This window comes from Gadus macrocephalus, chromosome 1 (assembly GCF_031168955.1).
Source record: "Gadus macrocephalus chromosome 1, ASM3116895v1".
NCBI classification, from domain to species: Eukaryota; Metazoa; Chordata; class Actinopteri; order Gadiformes; family Gadidae; genus Gadus; species Gadus macrocephalus.
In genome coordinates this window covers 8,117,755-8,137,187 of record NC_082382.1, presented here as the reverse complement: position 1 = coordinate 8,137,187, position 19,433 = coordinate 8,117,755, and the positions used below count along the sequence as shown (strand labels likewise).

The following is a 19,433-nucleotide window of genomic DNA, read 5'->3' as shown; positions in this document are numbered from 1 at the left end:
GGGGGTCGTAGGGTTAGGGGGTTAGGGGGTCGTAGGGTTAGGGGGTCGGTAGGGTTAGGGGGTTAGGGGGTCGTAGAGTAAGGGGGTCTGTAGGGTTAGGGGGTCGTAGGGTTGGGGGGTCGTAGGGTTGGGGGGTCGATTGGTTGGGGGGTCGTTGGGTTAGGGGGCCGATTGGTTGGGGGTCGTAGGGTTGGGGTCAGGGTTACTAGGGACGTATTATATGCTTATGATCAGCTGGGATGTTGTGGTGCATTAAGCCTACAATACCACGTCCTAAAGTTGTTATTAGTGAGACATTACCGGGTCCACACAGAGGGGCACACACTATACATGTCACAGGGCGGCTGGAACCGGAAACTAAAAGGTTAATGGGTTGAAAGTCTCCACGCAAATAAGTGTGTCACTTGTTTTGGTGTTTGTGTGTGTGTGTGTGTGTGTGTGCGTGTGTGTCGGGCCGTGAACGTAAATGTTTCTAGAGAGAGTGAGAGCAGTGTGTGGTGTTCAGGGCAGGAAGTGGGAGCAGGGGCTCCACACTAAGATGGGAGGGGGGGGGGGGGGGGGGGGGGAGATAGAAGAGGAAAAGGGGCGGAGCTCATGCAGATTTCCCGGCAACATTTTCCATTACCACAGCTGGGGGGCGAGGCAGCAGAGGACATTGATTAAAAAAAACAGGGGGCTTGTTGGGGGGGGGGGGGGGGAGTTTCTGGTAAGTCACCCCCCCCCCCTGACCACCACCACAGAGCCCCCTCCCTGGTTGTTCCTCAGTGTCCTCGGCGGCTTCACCCCCAGCTGGAACGTGTTAGAGAATGCTTCCAGTCTCGCACTGCAACGACAACACAACCCTGTTCCTTCAGCAGTGGGCTGCGCGCACTTCTACCATAACACAACCCTGTTCCTTCAGCAGTGGGCTGCGCGCACTTCTACCATAACACAACCCTGTTCCTTCAGCAGTGGTCTGCGCGCACTTCTACCATAACACAACCCTGTTCCTTCAGCAGTGGTCTGCGCGCACTTCTACCACAACACAACCCTGTTCCTTCAGCAGTGGGCTGCGCGCACTTCTACCATAACACAACCCTGTTCCTTCAGCAGTGGTCTGCGCGCACTTCTACCATAACACAACCCTGTTCCTTCAGCAGTGGGCTCAACCCTCTTATCCGATGTTGGAGGATTTGGCTTAGCCGTTTGGTGAAGTGCTGGGTTGGCCTCTGCCCTGTTTTGTTTATTTTGGGGACTATGTGTGTTATCGTAGATAGTGTTTATATTGTGTTTATCATGGTTCTAGATTTTCTATTGTATGGTTCATAGTTTCACAGTTTCCATTGTGTGCTATCATAGTTCCAGAGTTGATATTGTATGGTATCATAGTTTTACAGTTTCCATTGTGTGCTATCATAGTTCCAGAGTTCATATTGTATGGTATCATAGTTTTACAGTTTCCATTGTGTGCTATCATAGTTCCAGAGTTGATTTTGTATTGTATCATAGTTTTACAGTCTACTTTGTGTGTTATCACAGTTAAAAAGTCTCTTTTGCACTTGTGTGCTATGTAAGGGATAATGCAACGGCTAATTTGTTCGTCATACCTGTCTGGGTTTATTTTGTGATAATGATCGGCTCGCTATTCTATTGCATGGATTTGAAAATGATTGCATTGTTCTGCTAATGAAAAGTACAAATGTAAACCGCGCCATGTATGTTATTATGGTTGTCGAGCTTATATCATGTGTTATCATGGTTCTAGACTCTAGAGTATCTATTTTATGTTAAAATGGTTCTGTTCTAGAGATCTTTTTATTTACAGTGTCATTTAGAGGAACAAGTACCCATGAGTAATATTTTTGTATCCTTTTGAATGAAATACTGAAATGACCCATGACTGAGTGGAATACAGCTGACCACACAGACACACAGAGCTGACACATGTAACCAGGGTGCATCCAGGGTACATTGGGTCCAGACGCTTTGTTGTGCTACTTACTGTGAGTCCAGCTCCAAACAACACGGTTCCCATGGTTGCTCTCCAACCCAGAGGCATTTCTTTGTAAACGTAAAAAAATAATCCTGCAGGCCCAAGTTGCATCTAACACTGGCTAACAGGCCAGGCAAATGGGCCATGTTAGCATGTTGATGGGCAAGGCTTACTTGCTTGCTGAGGATGGTAGCTGTGGACCATAAAACATGTTACTGCAGACATTTCAGTATGTCCTCATTGGGTCATATATTGATGTAAGTCGTTGAACGTGGCAGGTTTAATTCTCCTTGCTCTGAGATCCGGTAGAGAAAACAAACAGGGCAGTCGTGTATGTAGGGCACAGATGAGATTCATAGTTATGGTTGGGACTCAAGTGCCCCTTGTTTCTCAGGCCCCAATTAATCTGTTTAGGCTGAAAGATCTGTTGTGTGAGAAGGCCAAACAGCAAAATCCAACATGTTTTTCCCCTCGTGGAACGGCACTAAGGAGTGACTGACCCTACAGCTGATGTAACTGTCAGAAATGTTTCCATGGATGCTTGTTGCCCTATGAAACGTCACTATTATTTGTATGATGACGATGCACCAGAAAACTCACCTATTCAAAGTTATTCGACTTACAAGTCGCAGTGCGTTTTAACATATGAAAAACTCATTGGCTAAGCATAGGCAGCTGTGGAGGGAATGCATACACAAGTTCCGGCACCATGTTGCCCCCAAACCCCCTCCCAGTGAGCCAAACACGAAGCAACGGTATGGGGACCTTATCCAACTATGAAACCTGTTTTACGTGCGACGAAGCTTCAAACAAATATACTTTGGAGTTTGGGTTGCAGTGTGTTGGTAGGTCCAATTATAATCAAACCCAGTGACAAATTATAAAATTATAATTAGGCTAAAGATTACATATATTAACTTGGTAAGGTTAAAATCCTGCAAGATAACTTAATATTATATTAGTATAATATTAAATGTTCCACCCAGTCTCGTGTTATGGTTTAAATCCAGCTAGGTGACTAAATATTCAATATATTAACGTGTTATGGGATATTATGGCCAGGGCTATTTCTGTTCTTAACTTACATTAACTCTTTTCTCTTTTATTATTATGCACACTGGCTTAAAAAAGCTGTGTATCTTTATTGCTCATCTGTTCAAAGTGATTGACCTGGTTACAGTGTATATCGAGTTCTCTCACCCTCTCCATCTCCCTCTCTCTCTTCTCCAGTGTCTTTAATACTATTTTCTGGTCCTATTCATAAATGCTGACATCCTGTCTCTGGTCTCCCACAGATGTGGAGCAGATGGCCATCGACTGGCTGACCGGAAACTTCTACTTCGTCGACGACGTGGACGACCGGGTGTTTGTCTGCAACAAGGACGGCGGGACGTGCGTGACCCTGCTGGACCAGGAGCTGTACAACCCCAAGGGAATCGCCCTGGACCCCGCCATGGGGTAAGCTCTCTGACCGCACTTGACCCTTTGAAGTGCTGTCTCGTGGCGATTCTGCTCCTCTTCTGCAAAAATCCTCTTCCACGGCCAGGAAGCCGTGTCTGGGTCTTGGCTGACTAAGTGGCTCGCTGAAACCTTTCTCCAGAGCTAGAGCCACGTCATCTGCTCCTCGTTCATCGCTGTTCCTCTTTGTACCTGTTCCACTTCTCTCTTTGCTCTCATTCCAACCGGACACAGGATGTTTCTCAATAAGCTATTTGCAACTTTGGAGAACCTTCTTATTTCCTCTTAACTAAGTGACCTCACTAAAACGTCCCCGTTGACACAAACCGCTGTGGCTTCATCTCCTCCTCCTCTCCAGGAAAGTCTTCTTCACCGACTATGGCTCCACGCCCCGGGTGGAGCGCTGCGACATGGACGGGCAGAACCGCACCAAGCTGGTGGACAGCAAGATCGTGTTCCCCCACGGCATCACGCTGGACCTGGTCAACCGGCTGGTGTACTGGGCCGACGCCTACCTGGACTACATCGAGGTGGTGGACTACGAGGGCAAGAACCGCCACACCATCATCCAAGGCCTGCTGGTGAGGCGTGAGGCCGAGAGGGACGACCGCACACTCACACGCTCCAAAGCGACTTACAGCCAGCACTCGAGTTGAGGGGGGATGAGGGGGGAGGGCATTCCCCCTTTGGAATTAAAATGATCAAAATCATCCCCCTTCAGAAACAGCCATCCCCCCTTCCCATCCCCTGTTGTTTTATCAATTAATGTGGAAATATTACCGCTATTTCATTATAGCGGTTTCCTTTTTCAATTCGGCGCATTGCCGCAACGTTACTTTTCCCAGGGACAGATTTGAAAGCGAGACTGCATTCTCGGGCAGTATGCTATTGCGCAAGCACGCAGGCGTACTTACGCAATAGTGCCTTCACGAGCTCTCATTCCACACCGTACGAGACAGACACTAGCTGCGTTTCCATCTGAAAGGTGATGCGAATCTTTAGAAAGTTCGCAAAAAAGTAATTTGAATTAGGTGCGTTTCCATCAAGTGGTTGGAGCGGAATAGGGTGATGACGTTATACGTTGATGTCGGCAGGGTTGCTATGGCCGGTCGTTATGCGGAAATCGGAAAGACTGTCAGTCCTGTGTGTTAAAAGTTCGCTACGTCACAGCTGTTTCGAAAAATGTGTTTCCAGCGAATTTACTCTCTTTCGCATTTCTCGAAAACCACCTCAAGCGAGCGGATAAACCTTTTTGCGAATTAGACGATTTTTTACAACTCGACCACTGCTTACAACTATTCATTCACACATTCACACGCCGACGGCGGAGTCAACCACAAAAGGGTGACGGCCAGCTCGTCAGGAGCAGTCAGGGTGAGGTGTCGTGCTCGGGGACACCTCGACACTTCCGGTTACAAGCCAACCCGCTCTAGCTCCTTCAGCTACTGTCTACCCACCCAACCCTTACCCCAACCCTTACCCCAACCCTTACCCTGTCCCGAACCCAGAAGCACACAGGCGATGGATGCATCGCCTTGTAAAGCGTTTCTGCTGCTCTCCTCGGGGGGTGATTCCACTGTATTTTACTGCCTTGATTGATTGCTATTACTGCAGGAGTGTGTTATGTTCGAGGCTAATGGTTCTAAATAGACCATTTTGGAGCCTGGCTGGGCCAACCTGCTCACTAACTAATGATCTTAATGACATCAGGGCTGCAGTGCGGTGGCGGGGGATATAATATCAAACCTGACCCGTGCATCACAAAGTAAACCACTACAGTAAAACTGATGGTTTCACAACTGTTCCATCATGGTTTCAGAGCCGTTAGTCCAAGGCTGATTTGGGGCAAGCACACAGGGGGCACAAAAATAACTGTCATCATCACCCTCGGTGGGTTGCTGGTCCAATCCCCCGTTACTATGAGTCAAAAGGTGTCCATGGGAGGCCCCGGTGGCTTACTGGGTAGAGAGCGTACCATCAAGGCTCAGTCCGTACCTCAGCGACCGGAGTTCGATACCTGGCCGTGGTCCCCTTGCTGCACATCCTCCCATAACTTCCAGTCTATCTCAATCTATCCTAAAAAGCATAAAAAGAAAGTATCCCCGTGTGTTCCACAGATCGAGCACCTGTACGGGCTGACGGTGTTTGAGAACTACCTGTACGCCACCAACTCGGACGAGGGCAACCTCAACCCCAAGACCAGCGTGATCCGCGTCAACCGCTTCAACAGCTCCGACTTCCAGGTGGTGACGCGCGTGGACCGGGGCGCGGCGCTGCACGTCTACCACCAGAGGCGCCAGCCCCAAGGTACCGAAACCACTGACCGGCACAGTCGGACGTATGCATGGGTACTATGCGTTTGATGTTTGAGTAAAAGTCTGAAACTGACTTTGTACGTTCTCGCCCTAAAGGCTTTATTCCCAAAGAACATGCATAGTACTCTCGCGACTCTTGTCGATGACGATTGCCGCCGAATTCACCTTCACACTCTCCATTTTATAGATCAATGATTACATGGATAACAAAATCTGGTGACTTTCGCTTCGGTTAATTTCCCATTATATTCATGATTCAAAAGGTATAATGTTACAATTTTCTCCCCCTGCCCCCCGTAGTGCGCAGCCATGCCTGTGCCTTGGACCAGTTTAGGAAGGCAGGCGGCTGCTCGGACATCTGCCTGCTGGGGAACAGCCACAAGACCCGGACCTGCCGCTGTCGCTCGGGCTTCAGCCTGGGCAGCGACGGCAAGTCCTGCAAGAGTGAGTATCGACCAGACTACACATGAATAGGAGGTGTGGGGGCGGGGGGGGGGGGGGGGGGGGGATATTTCACAAAGGACGAGCCCCTCGCTGTCATTGCAGCAAGGGCAATGACTGTCGTTGCACAAGGACTGCATCAGTTACGGACTCGTTTATTTCACTACTCATCACTGTAATAGCCCGGCCGTTTAGTCCACTAGATTGGAATATGCCCGACCCTTTCATCGATGTTTATATAAAGGTGTGATAAAACGGAATTTACCGCTTATCAAACTCGTCTCTGTCAACGATTCCAGTCAGACGTTCATTCAAATGGAAAAGCGCTAAAACGTGACCCTCCTGTTTTGTCGTCGGCGTGTCAGGGCCCGACCACGAGCTGTTCCTGGTGTACGGTAAGGGCAGGCCGGGCATCATCCGGGGCATGGACATGAACGCCAAGGTGCCCGACGAGTACATGATCCCCATCGAGAACCTGATGAACCCCCGCGCCCTGGACTACCACGCCGCCAGCGAGTTCATCTACTTCGCCGACGCCACCAGCTACATCATCGGGCGGCAGAAGATAGACGGCACGGAGAGGGACACCATCCTGAAGGAAGGCAAGTCCACAGTGATTGGTTCCACGTAGGTTAATGACGTTTTCAAGTAAATAAACAGAGCACATGGATATTCCTGCGCATACAAACAGAGTTAAGTAAAACAAATATGGAATTAAATACAGTAAAGGGATTGAGTTTGGTATTTTCTTTAGTTACTAATTTATCTTCCAGGGATTTGGAATGCAATACATTAAAATGCATTATTCTACTTCATTTAAGAATGCTTGATTCTGATTGGCTGGGAGGAGGGCATTAACCCGGTTCTACTTGCTGCTGACTGAGCACAGTGTCATCAAATAGTAGATCAATACGCCGCTTGTATTTTTTGGAATACTTGTCTTGTCTGTTCAGCCTTCAAAACGGGAGCTGGTAAATTGTGAAAAATGCATTAAACTGTAATCGGAAAACGCGGTTATATGCTATAGACCCTATACTATCTTTGGTATAAAGGCTGGGACGAATTTCTAATTATAAATATGTACACTTTATGTTGAAAGTATAGACCGTCGCGATTCCAATTGAAACGAATGGCGTGGTGATTATTCTTCAAAACGAGAAGTGGCAAATTGTGAAAAATGAATTAAACCGTGATCAGACAACCCGGTTCTATGCTATAGACCCTAGAGTGGTATAAAGGCTGGGACGAATTCAAATTATAAATATGTACAAACCATAACGTTAGCTCTCTGGCTTATAGCTCAGCGGACTACAATACCTCCCATTGCCAAGTCATAGCTAAGGTCCGTCCTATTTACTGGAGGAATGAACGTTTCCGTTGCATAATAGCCTTATGGGAGGGTAATGATTGTTCCAGGTTTTTGTCAAACCCTCAGGCGTTACCAGGGAAACTAAATAATGGCGTGTGAAAAACGTTATATGTGGATTGTAAAACGCATGAAAATATAAATTAATGAACTTAATTTCTTTTCTTTGGCAAGTGACCATGGCGGGATAATGCCCTTCAAGGTGTCCAAAACATGTTTGATCGATTAAAGGGGACTACTTTTTGAGGGAGATGAACTCAAACAGTGTATACATTTAATAAGCATGCAATACGTATAAGAAAAAGCATTTAAAAACAATCTAAAGTATTTAAATTGTTTTATTATGTTTGCAAGCAACAAGTAGTATAAACAGGATAATCACAGAGAGGCAGGGCAATAAACAGTTTGATATGCCCGGCTCGTGGGCAGCTTACCGCCTGAGACGAATTCGAGTTGTAGTTTGATATACAACCCAGACTGCATTCCTAACACGGCCTAGCTTCAAGATAGATGAACTGGTCAACATTCTTCAAACTAACAGTTTGTTCCTGGGAAATATGAGTTAATGTGAATTGATGATATGTTAATGCTGTTATTTTCTCGAGAAAAAACGTGAACCATAGTAGTCTTTCAAGGAACCACTCTCTGTTGTCTATATGGATGGAAAATGACTCCGCTCTGATTGGTTCAACCACTGTGCCTTCAGATCTAATCGTGTAAGAACTTATGTGCTTTGTGCTGCAGGCATTCACACGGTGGAGGGCATCGCGGTGGACTGGATCGGAGGTAACCTCTACTGGACCGACGACGGGCCCAAGAAGACCATCAGTGTGGCCAGGCTGGAGAAGGCTTCCCAGACCCGCAAGACCCTCATCGAGGGCAAGATGACCCACCCTCGAGCCATCGTGGTGGATCCCCAGCATGGGTGAGACATTAGGGTGCTGGCCAGTAGGCCTCTGAGTCTGGCCATGTAACAAATAGCCTGCATAGTCTCCCGTGACCTTTTTAAAGCAATGTCTCATTTTAGACAAGCCCTTTGGATCAGCTGGATTCACACAGGAGATAAACTAGCGGCTGTGCCAGATACGATAGGTCATGTTGTGGTGATTCATGTCATAGTGGCTCCATCTACGAGGTTCTATTATTACTCTTCTGTGTAACAGGCCTGCAGAATATGATGTATGTATAATGAAAGACTGATTTAAAAAAACTGATTGTCTGTACACATTTCTGTGGCTGTATGATTTTCTTTTCTATTATTATTATTATACGTTTAGTATTTTTAAAGCTATTTCATTGGTACAATTTTATTTCTTCAATAAATGTATTTAATTGTTGCTAACAGGTGCCTGGAGAAAGACAACATTGACCTGCTAGCTTGATGTGGCTAGTTCTGCTATTAGCATGACTCGATATTACTAGAAGAACCTCCATTAGTTTTCATTTCACTTCAACCAGAGCCCCTCTGCCTTCTACTCACTTGAATGACGCACAGAAACACGGTGTCTGACATCGAGCCTTTGCTGCCACAGGTGGATGTACTGGACGGACTGGGAGGAGGACCCCACGGTGAGCAACCGGGGCAAGATCAAGAAGGCCTGGATGGACGGCTCCAACCACCAGGTGTTCCTTACCAGCAAGACGGTGCTCTGGCCCAACGGCCTGAGCCTGGACATCCCCCAGGGCATCCTGTACTGGGTGGACGCCTACTACGACCGCATCGAGATGGTGTACCTCAACAGCAGCGCGCGTAAGGTTGGTTGTTCGGGAGAATGCTTGTTTCTAGTCGATGAAGCTTCATGGAGCTCACCGTTTCAGCTGGATTTGAGGTTTTAAACTATGAGATTTAAAACATAATAGTGTTTTTGGTTGAGAGTTTTAGGAACGAGGGGGGCGTTGTGATTTGCTACTTTTCTAGTACCGTCGAAGTGAACGAGCGTTTTAATGAGCGAAATGAAATGCGCCAAACAGGTGAAGCCTTAACCTCACTTGGACATGGTCATTAAATAAATCACTGCTCAGGCGGTGCTTCACCCTCTGCACACGCCCCGCCGTTAGACTATGTGTCTCAGAACAGCTACCGAGACGTCACGAGAAGAACGCCACCTGCGCTCTCAGCAGAGTGAAACGTTCACATCGCGCTTTGGGGAGAAAGCAAAAACATCGGATTTTACCTTTTCTCATATATTTTTTATAAATAGGGACTTATTTAAATTACCGCGATAAAATGGCATGCATTATTATGTTGGAGATCATGTAAGACAAAATCGGTTTTGGTTTCAATGGCTCTTTAAGGCATGTTTTAAGTATAACATATATGTAATTAATGTACGTAAATGTTTCTACATTCCATTATTTTAAATAGATTATTTTAAACATTAATGTGATGTATAATTATTTGTTAAAGGACTACATGTAACGTTGACATGGGTACTGCAGTCCAAGTTCCTAATATTGAAGGGGGTCATGAGCACAAGGTTTTTTAGGTCTGTTAGAATCTATCACAATCTCTGTTTGCTTGCTACCATGGCTGCAGCGCACTGCATTTAGACGCCAATTTACTTCATATCTGGCAAGACGGAGAGCTGTGAATCATAACACACAGGCCAAAAGAACGGAACAGAATGTTTAGAGGAGGACAGACTGGCTGTAACTTGTGGTTTGAGAAGCCACTATTTTGACTAGGCATGTCTGCTAAACCTCTGATGACCTATCATAGTCATTTTATGATTAAATACAGTCAATTTGCTACAAATGGCTCCTTTATGTAATCCATTATTCCAGTGTACCAATATCGTTGCTATACAGACACTAGTTAACAGCTTATATATTTAAACTGACGCACACCTTGCTGTGTTGTGATTGACCCAGGTGGTGTACGAGGGCCAGGAGCTGAACCACGCCTTTGGACTCTGTCACTACAAACAATTCCTGTTCTGGAACGAGTACCGCGGGGGCAGCATCTACAAGCTGGACCAGGACTCCAAGACGGTCACCCTGCTCCGCAACGAGAGGCCCCCCATCTTCGAGATCAGAGTGTACGACGCCAACCAGCAGCAAGGTAGTCCACGCCACCCCCTCCGAGGGCCTGCCGCTGGGTTCACGACGTGACCTTTCTGCAGCCCGCGGCGATGAGCCTGTGCCTGGTTCACATCGTCGGTCCCTTTATCGACGCGTGTCCCCTATGTGTGGGGTGGTCTGTGTGTGTTTAGGTACCAACGCCTGTAGGCCCAATAACGGCGGCTGCAGCAGCCTCTGCCTGGTGATTCCTGACGGGCGGTCGTGCGGTTGTGCCGATGACCAAATCCTGGACGAGGACAACATCACCTGCAAAGGTACTTGACTCGAGGCCTCGATCAGGTGGGATCCATCTGATGTCGAGGCTGAAAGGGGTATAAATTGTTTAACATATATTTAACCAAACTGGCAGGGGCTGGGGGGGGATTGGAAGGGGAAAAGGAAGGAAGGAAGGAGGATGACTCGGGTCTCCCGGTGACGGTGCTGTGCGACTGTGCTCGGACTGCTCCTCTGACCGCTGCGCCGCTCTGTCTCCGTCCAGCCAACCCGTCCTACGTGCCTCCGCCCCAGTGCCAGCCGGGGGAGTTCGCCTGCAAGAACAACCGCTGCATCCAGGAGCGCTGGAAGTGTGACGGGGACAACGACTGTCTGGACAACAGCGATGAGCTCCCAGAGCTTTGCCGTGAGTGGACCCGGTTGTCGTCGTCATGGTTGCGCAGCAGCAGCAACACCAGGACCAAAAAACAACAACAACGTGACTCACTGCAGTTTCAGTGTAGCCTTGTTTCCAAGTTTCCTTATTATATCGCTGTTGTATCTCTGGCTTTATGTGTGCTCTCAATCAGAAGGTGTCGGGCGCTGGTCCTGAAATGAGTTTTTCTTGATTTGAATGGCTCTTTGAATGTTTTGGCAGGCTGAACTGTATGATACAATGCATGGCACAGTTTAAGAATTAATTAATGAGTCATACAGTTAAGCCCAGTTGCCAAAGACACGTGGCACATATTGACAGCAAAGTACTAAATCCAGCTCTTTATGTAATATCCACATCTCTGAGAGGGCCTGACTCACTCGCTTCTCTCTATTAAAAAAAACATTGTTCAACAGCCAGGAATGAACTAGAAGGATCTCAGAAACATTGTGTGGTAGTTTTAACACACATGTCAACGTTTCTATTATAGTTTAGCATAACATGAATATGACTCTGAAGACTTACTTCTAGATGTTCTTTCCTTCTCTTCCCAGACCAGCATACTTGCCCCAGTGACCGCTTCAAATGCCAGAACAACCGCTGTATACCTGTACGCTGGCTCTGTGATGGAGACAACGACTGTGGAAATGATGAAGATGAGTCCAATACCACCTGCTCAGGTGTGTGAAGAAACATTTTTTGTTTTTTATTTGTCATTCTCATCAAAAGTAAACTGAGGTGTCTTTTGCATAACCCGGCATTTCTTGTGTTACCAAAAGGCTTTGACGTTTTCAAAGGGACGTGCAATTTCAACTTTAGATTGTCAAACCTTAAAGTTTGAATTCACTGGCAGTCTTTTCTATGCAGTGGCAGCAGAGCCCCATGCTTACGGTCAGCTGTCTGAGATACAAACTGTAGGTTGACATTACCTAGAATTACTTAATAAATAAAGAAATACAGATCAAAGGGCCTACATGAGGGCAGTGATTGCTAACCGTCCCTAGAATACAAGTGAGGGCTTTCCAGGCTGTGCCGGTCCTAAGGCACTTTTCTCTTCAGCATCTGAGTTCATGAGTTGATGCGTCCTTAAGTTATTCTCACCCTAATACACGTCAAAAGATTATTCTGGCCTAAAAGGAAAATGTTGTCTAGATTTGTTTTAAAAAAATTCTAGACAAGAGACATCCTCAAACATCTAACCTGTATAATGTTAGTAATTTAGAACAGAATACTGTCCTTTCAGAATTAAAAACCAGCTTTAGCTGACAAAGCTGAGACTTGATATCGAAAGCAGTCTGCAATCGGCCAAAGGGAGGATCCAGAACAACATATGCCCCCTAGTATGCATAAAAGATTAACACCATCCATATTTTGGCTAACTATTTATAGAGCTGAAAAAAAATCAGTGTGTCTAATGCAGAACCCTGGGGCATACCATCAAACAGGCTTCACACAAATGGAAGTTTGGCTCGTCTTTAATCACGACTGAATCACTGTCGGAATGACGTTTGGACATTGCCAAAGAGAAGAACGCCATGCAACCTTCTGTTATTCCAGCTCGCACGTGCCCCCCCAACCAGTACCCCTGCACCAGCGGCCGCTGCATCCCCATCTCCTGGACCTGCGACCTAGACGACGACTGTGGAGACCGCTCCGACGAGCCTGACTCCTGTGGTGGGTACCGCTCACGGCTCATCCTCTCCAGCTTCTCCACCACATACAACAAGTGTCTCGTCCTGATCAATGACCCTCTATCTACGGCTCCCCCCCCTCTCCAGCCTACCCCACCTGCTTCCCCCTGACCCAGTTCACCTGCGCCAACGGTCGCTGCATCAACGTCAACTGGCGCTGTGACAACGGTCTGTTAAACTACTGACACCAAATAGTCCCTAGCCCAAAGATACAAATAATTAGCGACTAAAAAGGGATCTGACAGATTGTGTGTGTGTGTGTGTGTGCGTGTGTGTGTGTGTGTGTGTGTGTGTGCGTGCGCGTGTGCGTGCAGACAACGACTGCGGGGACAACAGTGACGAGGCGGGCTGCAGCCACTCCTGCTCCAGCGTTCAGTTCAAGTGCAACAGCGGCCGCTGCATCCCCGAGTACTGGACCTGCGACGGGGACAACGACTGCGGAGACTACAGCGACGAGACGCACGCCAACTGCACCAACCAAGGTGAGCGGGAACGCAGGCAGCCGACCCAAACGGGAACGCCCCTTCAGGGGAATGCACGTCCTTATGTTGCTGCGACACGGGGCGCGGGGAGGGTGTCGGGGATTATTGTGTGTTGTGTTTACATCGCTGCTCTTTGGTGGTGAGAGATAGCGGGGGGATTACTTGACATTGCCATCGCAGCATTACGTTGTGTATCGTGTTTCACTCTCTTTATGTGTTGAGTGGTGGAGGAGTTGTCACAACACAACTTAAGGTCTACTTCTCCTTATGTCATGTTTCATTTGTGCCATGCGTGCCCCTGCTTGCCCTGAACATCCTCGCGTTGCATGCATGCCTTCAGTTTGCTGTTGACTGTTGACGTGTTGTGGTTAGCTGAGATTGTAGCCCGTTTAAAAGAATGCCGGTGGCCCACAACGCAGCTCTTTGGTTGAGGAGCTTCGGGGTGGGGCTAGCCATTAAACTACCAGGGAACACATAGGAAAACATTATTTTCCTGTGTATTTATTGTAACTCTTTCGTACAATTTCGTACTATAAACCTATTGAAGTAAATATCAATAGGTTTATAGTAAATATCTTTGACCACGATCAAGTAAATATCTTTACTATAAATATAATTCTCCAATATGTGAAGAATGGACCATTTTAGGTTTTGTTGGCAGATATCCTGGTAGGTTCATCCTACACGGCTTCAGGGCATGACACGGCGTGTGCTGGGAAACATGCGCAGTCCACTCGAGGCTCTCCCCCTTCAGCAGGAGGGATGGAAAGCTGGGTCTTTTTAAGTTGAGAAATGAAAAACTGAACGGGGAGACGGGTTTGTGTGCTAATGTTGAGATCCCACTAATGGCCACCGGTAATCTCTTCTCCATGTTGGTCTTGTGTGACTGTCATGAAGGGAAAGTTGCAGCCCACTCCTAGGCTAGGCTAGGTTATGTGTGACTAGCCCAGGCCAGACCAGACCCGGCCAGGCCATGGGGCTACTCTTAGAAGTTCCTTAAACCTCCTTGTGTCTTAAGCCTGATCGCTTGCTGTTGTTAACATCAGACTGACTCTGTAATACTCTGGCAGACAGCCGGTCTGACCTCATGAGGGTTTGTTTGTGAATTGCTCAATCCTGTTGAATCCCTGCTGGACCCAGCATGACCTGTTGGCCTAATGAGGTGTGGGTGTGTGTGTGTTTGCTTGGGTGCGTTTTTTATGTCTGTGTGTGGTTCTGCGTGTGTGTGTGGTTCTCTGTCTCTCTGTGTGTGTGTGTGTGTGTGTGTGTGTGTGTGTGTGTGTGTGTGTGTGTGTGTGTGTGTGTGTGTGTGTGTGTGTGTGTGTGTGTGTGTGTGTGTGTGTTCAAGCTTACCATCTGGAAGTCATTATGGCAGAGGAGAAGTCTTATTGCGCTTCTCTCCCATATATTGTATTCCAGCGCTGAGAGAATCCAGGCCTATTTCATGCTTGGCTATGCCAAGAAGTGATCTCTTTGTCTTGAATCAATGTCGTTTTTCCACATCCTTATTGGTCTGTTTAGAATCGGTCCATGGTATCAACCAATGGGGTGGCTGGAGGGGAGAGTGCCCTGTGGTTGTTTGACTTGGTGCTGTTCCAGGCAGGTGGTTGACCAGTGGTCCAGATAACCAACTAATCACCGGTCTAGATGTTGTTCTGCTTGTAGCTTTTAACAACCAGCTCGCTGAACGCATCTAGCGAGCGGGCCGCCCGGCTCATTGTGAACTGCTGATTTCAGACGTTGCTAATTAAACTCTCCTCTTCCTGCGTCTCCCTCAGCCACTCGGCCGCCCGGCGGCTGTCACGTGGATGAGTTCCAGTGCAAGATGGACGGCCTTTGCATCCCCATGCGGTGGCGCTGCGACGGGGACAACGACTGCATGGACCTGAGTGACGAGAACTGCAAGGGGGTCACCCACATGTGTGACCCCGCTGTGAAGTTCCTCTGCAAGGACTCTGGTGAGACTACCACCTGCGTGACGGGGGGGGTCAGAGGTCACCGGTGTCTTAAAGGGTTTCCAGGGAATCGTCATGATGTTGTTGTGGTTGTTCTTTTCGGTGGGCGCCTACCAGGGCATGGTATTTTTTTTATTGATTGCTATAAGCCCATCCCATTAGTTAAATCAAATTATAAGACATTGTTATAAACATAATAGCGATACAGTTCAAAATAAAATGTATGCTTCCATCGTTCGATCAGAGATGATCACATGACCCCACACACGGCGCTCATTACCAAACATGTATGGTGAAAACGGGTTCCTAAAACCAACCTGCTGCTCACCGCTGCCGTCTGACCCTGCAGCGCGCTGCATCATCAAGGCCTGGGTGTGCGACGGCGACCACGACTGCGAGGACAACTCCGACGAGGAGAACTGCGAGGCCACGGTGTGCAAGCTGTCTCACCACGTGTGCGCCACCAACGACTCCATCTGCCTGCCGGGCGAGAAGCTCTGTGACGGGACGGACGACTGTCCCGACGGCTCGGACGAGAAGCTCTGTGGTAAAACCGAAAGACGCTTCTACCGGACCCTCGTTTCTCCCCTCAAACATACCTTTACATTCGGAGCATTTAGCAGACGCTGTTATCCAAAGCGACTTACAATACAAAAGTACATTTGTCAGAAGAAAGAGAAACAACAATTTAATGCTGTCCGTACAGTATGGATGTTCATAGAGCCAAGCATTAACAATCGCAAGGTTAACCCATTCCCTGTACACAACAAAGAAAGCTAGGATAAGATACTACACAACTAGGTACTTTTAATAAAAGTATGTCTCTCTAGAACTATGTGCGTCTCGTTGGGAGGTCCACAGGTCCCAATGATGCACACAAAACCACCCCCTTTCTATTTCTGTGTGTATGTTTTTTAATTGTAACGCTCTAGTGAAATCCGAGCCTCTGATTTTGCATAGCCAGAGAAACTCAAGCGAAACATGAGAACATTAAAGGGTAGCAATGCAGGGTGTTGTCACCCGGCAACCAATTAAACGATGCCAACCACAGGCTGGCATTGTGAGGTACAATTAGACTTTAGATGAAACTGCCTCTAGCCCTGTATCTTTATAGCTCTGGGTCACAAGCCACGAGTGGCTCTCAGCAGAGCGTTGTGGGACGGCCACCATGAACATGTCTGTCTCATTTGATCATTGGTATGTTTGCAGACTGAAAAGGAGAAATACTTTTGTTGTGTGACCGCATTCGATATTTGGTGGATCATGGTCAACAGTAACAGCCACAGCACAGCTGGGTCCAGCTTGATCTTGGGTGATGGAAGTTCAGGTTTATTTCCAAAAGGTCCAACCCTCCCGTCTCCCCCCCCCCCCGTCGTCCCCAGACCTCTGCTCCGTGGACAACGGCGGCTGTAGCCACAACTGCAGCATCATCCCCGGAGAAGGCTTCATGTGCTCGTGCCCCCTCGGCATGGAGCTGGGCGCCGACAACAAGACGTGCCAGATCCAGAGCTTCTGTGCCAAACACCTCAAGTGTAGCCAGCGCTGCGAGCAGGAGAAGGCCAGCGTCAAGTGCTCCTGCTACGAGGGCTGGGAGCTGGAGGCCGACATGGAGAGCTGCAAGAGCACGGGTGAGTCTGAAGGAGCCTGAACACATGGAGAGGGAGGTACTGCTGGAGCACATGTAGAGAGATGTTCTGCTGGTCCACATGTGGAGAGATGTTCTGCTGGTCCACATGTGGAGAGATGTTCTGCTGGTCCACATGTGGAGAGATGTTCTGCTGGTCCACATGTGGAGAGATGTTCTGCTGGAGCACATATAGAGAGATGTTCTGATGGTCCAAATGTAGAGAGATATTCTGCACATATAGAGAGAAGTCCTGCTGCAGCACATATAGAGAGATGTTCTGATGGTCCAAATGTAGAGAGATATTCTGCACATATAGAGAGAAGTCCTGCTGCAGCACATGTAGAGAGATGTTCTGCTGCTTGCCATGTAGAGAGATGGACTGTAATGCAATGTGAGGAGACTCGAATGTTTGGGCTGATATCTGTAAGCGTGGGTGGTTCAAGCGGGTCACTCTGGGGGTTTAATAACATCATTATTTATTAAAACGCCAAACATGAAAGTTAAAAGTAATATTCCCCTACCGCTCTGTATTCTATGTTTTTCCCAGAGCGATAGAGAGTTAATTATAACAGAGACAGGGCAGTGGAGCCATGCAAGTGTCTGCAAGGCATGCTGGGAAGACGGAGGCGGCGGGGACTTATTTTATCCTTTTTTCTTATTTTGTGTGCATGAGATGTATTTCTTTATTCTTTCTTCCTCCAGATCCCTTCAAGCCCTTCATCATCTTCTCCAACCGCCATGAGATCCGGAGGATTGACCTCCACAAGGGGGAGTTCAGTGTGCTGGTCCCCGGGCTGAGGAACACCATCGCCCTGGACTTCCACCTGAACCAGAGCACCCTTTACTGGACGGACGTGGTGGAGGACAAGATCTACCGGGGGAAACTGTCTGAGAACGGAGGTGAGATGAGGCGCCATGACACCTCTCTCTTCACTGGGTGGCAGTATTGTTTTAACAATACACTGGATAAGTAGATTTAAAAACATCTATGCACACACACAGCACACAGCACACAGCACACACACACACACACACACACACACACACACACACACACTTTAAATGTTAAGTATTGAAGGTTTGGCACATCTCACAACACCAAACGATTAGTTAATAGTCATTCATCCTTCGTCAAATTGTTGTTTTGAAAACTTATATATTTATGACCTCCTGACCCAGAAAGCCTTTTCTTATTCTAAAAAAACGAATATTCCAATAGACATAAAAAGAGGTAATGTATTATTTGTTGTGTTCACGGTTGATGGTGGGTGTTTTGCAATGCAGGGCCAGACTCAAACCGCTTGAGTACTGTGTGGCCTTTTCATTCTCCTAAAACCAAGGTATCTGTGCCAATCAAGGTTCTTTTCCCAGGGTGGAGGGGGCCGTGAGGCGGGTCGGTGGGGGCGGGGGGAGCATACAGAAGGCTTTGTCGCTTCCCATTTGTCTCAGTGTTGGCTGTGCCTGACTGCAGCTCCAGTGCAGATTTAGCGTAGGAGGGACAACAAAAACAGTGCCGTCGTTCTGATTCCCAGCCCTTTGAAATACAGCGTTTACTGTAACACTGTAACCCCTCTCATCTTCTAGATTAGCTGAAACACTGTAACCCTTCTTATTTCAGAGATAATCTGAAACACTTTTATCCCTCTCATCTTCTAGATAAAATGAAACACTGTGACCCCTCTCATCTTCTAGAATAGATGAAACACCGTGACCCCTCTCAACTTCTAGAATAGATGAAACACTGTGACCCCTCTCAGCTTCTAGAATATATGAAACACTGTAACCCCTCTCAGCTTCTAGAATAGATGAAACACTGTAACCCCTCTCAGCTTCTAGAATAGATGAAACACTGTAACCTCTCTCATCTTCTAGAATAGATGAAACACTGTAACCTCTCTCAGCTTCTAGAATAGATGAAACACTGTAACCCCTCTCAGCTTCTAGAATAACTGCTCCTGTTGCTGCCCCTTACTGAGGACCAGTCCAGAGTTAATTAGAACCAGTCCGGAGCTTATTGAGAGCTAGTGAGAACCAGTGCTCTTTCAAGCTGTGAGGTAAACACTGAACACTGACTGCTGCCAACCACTAACAAAGGCTGTTCCAAGCCGCCTTCCGCCGTCCAGGGAAAGGTAGCCCGGCTCCGGCGCCGCAACGTGCTTAATGTGAAGAGGCCCTGGAACCATTTACTTTATTGGTCATTTAGCAGCTACCTTTAAAGCAACCTTCCTTGACATTTTATCCAGATACATTTAAACCTCCTAACCACTCAACCTGTGGTTCCTCTACTGATCTCTCTCATGCATGACTCGTCTGATCTCTCTCGTGCACGATTAGTACGGTTAGACTTGTCTGATTACTGTAATGACAACCATTCACTGAACAAAAAGAGATCCAAAATGGGCCACAGAATATTGAAA

At 47.5% G+C, this 19,433-nt stretch overlaps 1 protein-coding gene across 2 annotated transcripts in view; it reads left to right on the top strand.

Moving 5' to 3' along the window:
- Positions 1-19,433, top strand: part of lrp1ab (low density lipoprotein receptor-related protein 1Ab) — a 93,474-nt gene that overhangs the window by 31,977 nt on the left and 42,064 nt on the right. For both annotated transcript variants that reach the window (XM_060064717.1, XM_060064708.1), the window contains exons 7-24: positions 3,268-3,430; positions 3,789-4,011; positions 5,548-5,737; positions 6,046-6,189; positions 6,552-6,788; positions 8,297-8,477; positions 9,085-9,307; positions 10,424-10,613; positions 10,765-10,887; positions 11,112-11,252; positions 11,816-11,941; positions 12,819-12,935; positions 13,040-13,120; positions 13,267-13,434; positions 15,213-15,392; positions 15,739-15,936; positions 16,772-17,017; positions 17,719-17,916. In XM_060064717.1, coding sequence (XP_059920700.1) covers positions 3,268-3,430; positions 3,789-4,011; positions 5,548-5,737; positions 6,046-6,189; positions 6,552-6,788; positions 8,297-8,477; positions 9,085-9,307; positions 10,424-10,613; positions 10,765-10,887; positions 11,112-11,252; positions 11,816-11,941; positions 12,819-12,935; positions 13,040-13,120; positions 13,267-13,434; positions 15,213-15,392; positions 15,739-15,936; positions 16,772-17,017; positions 17,719-17,916 — 3,129 coding nt within the window. The remainder of the gene's footprint in view (positions 1-3,267; positions 3,431-3,788; positions 4,012-5,547; positions 5,738-6,045; positions 6,190-6,551; positions 6,789-8,296; positions 8,478-9,084; positions 9,308-10,423; positions 10,614-10,764; positions 10,888-11,111; positions 11,253-11,815; positions 11,942-12,818; positions 12,936-13,039; positions 13,121-13,266; positions 13,435-15,212; positions 15,393-15,738; positions 15,937-16,771; positions 17,018-17,718; positions 17,917-19,433) is intronic.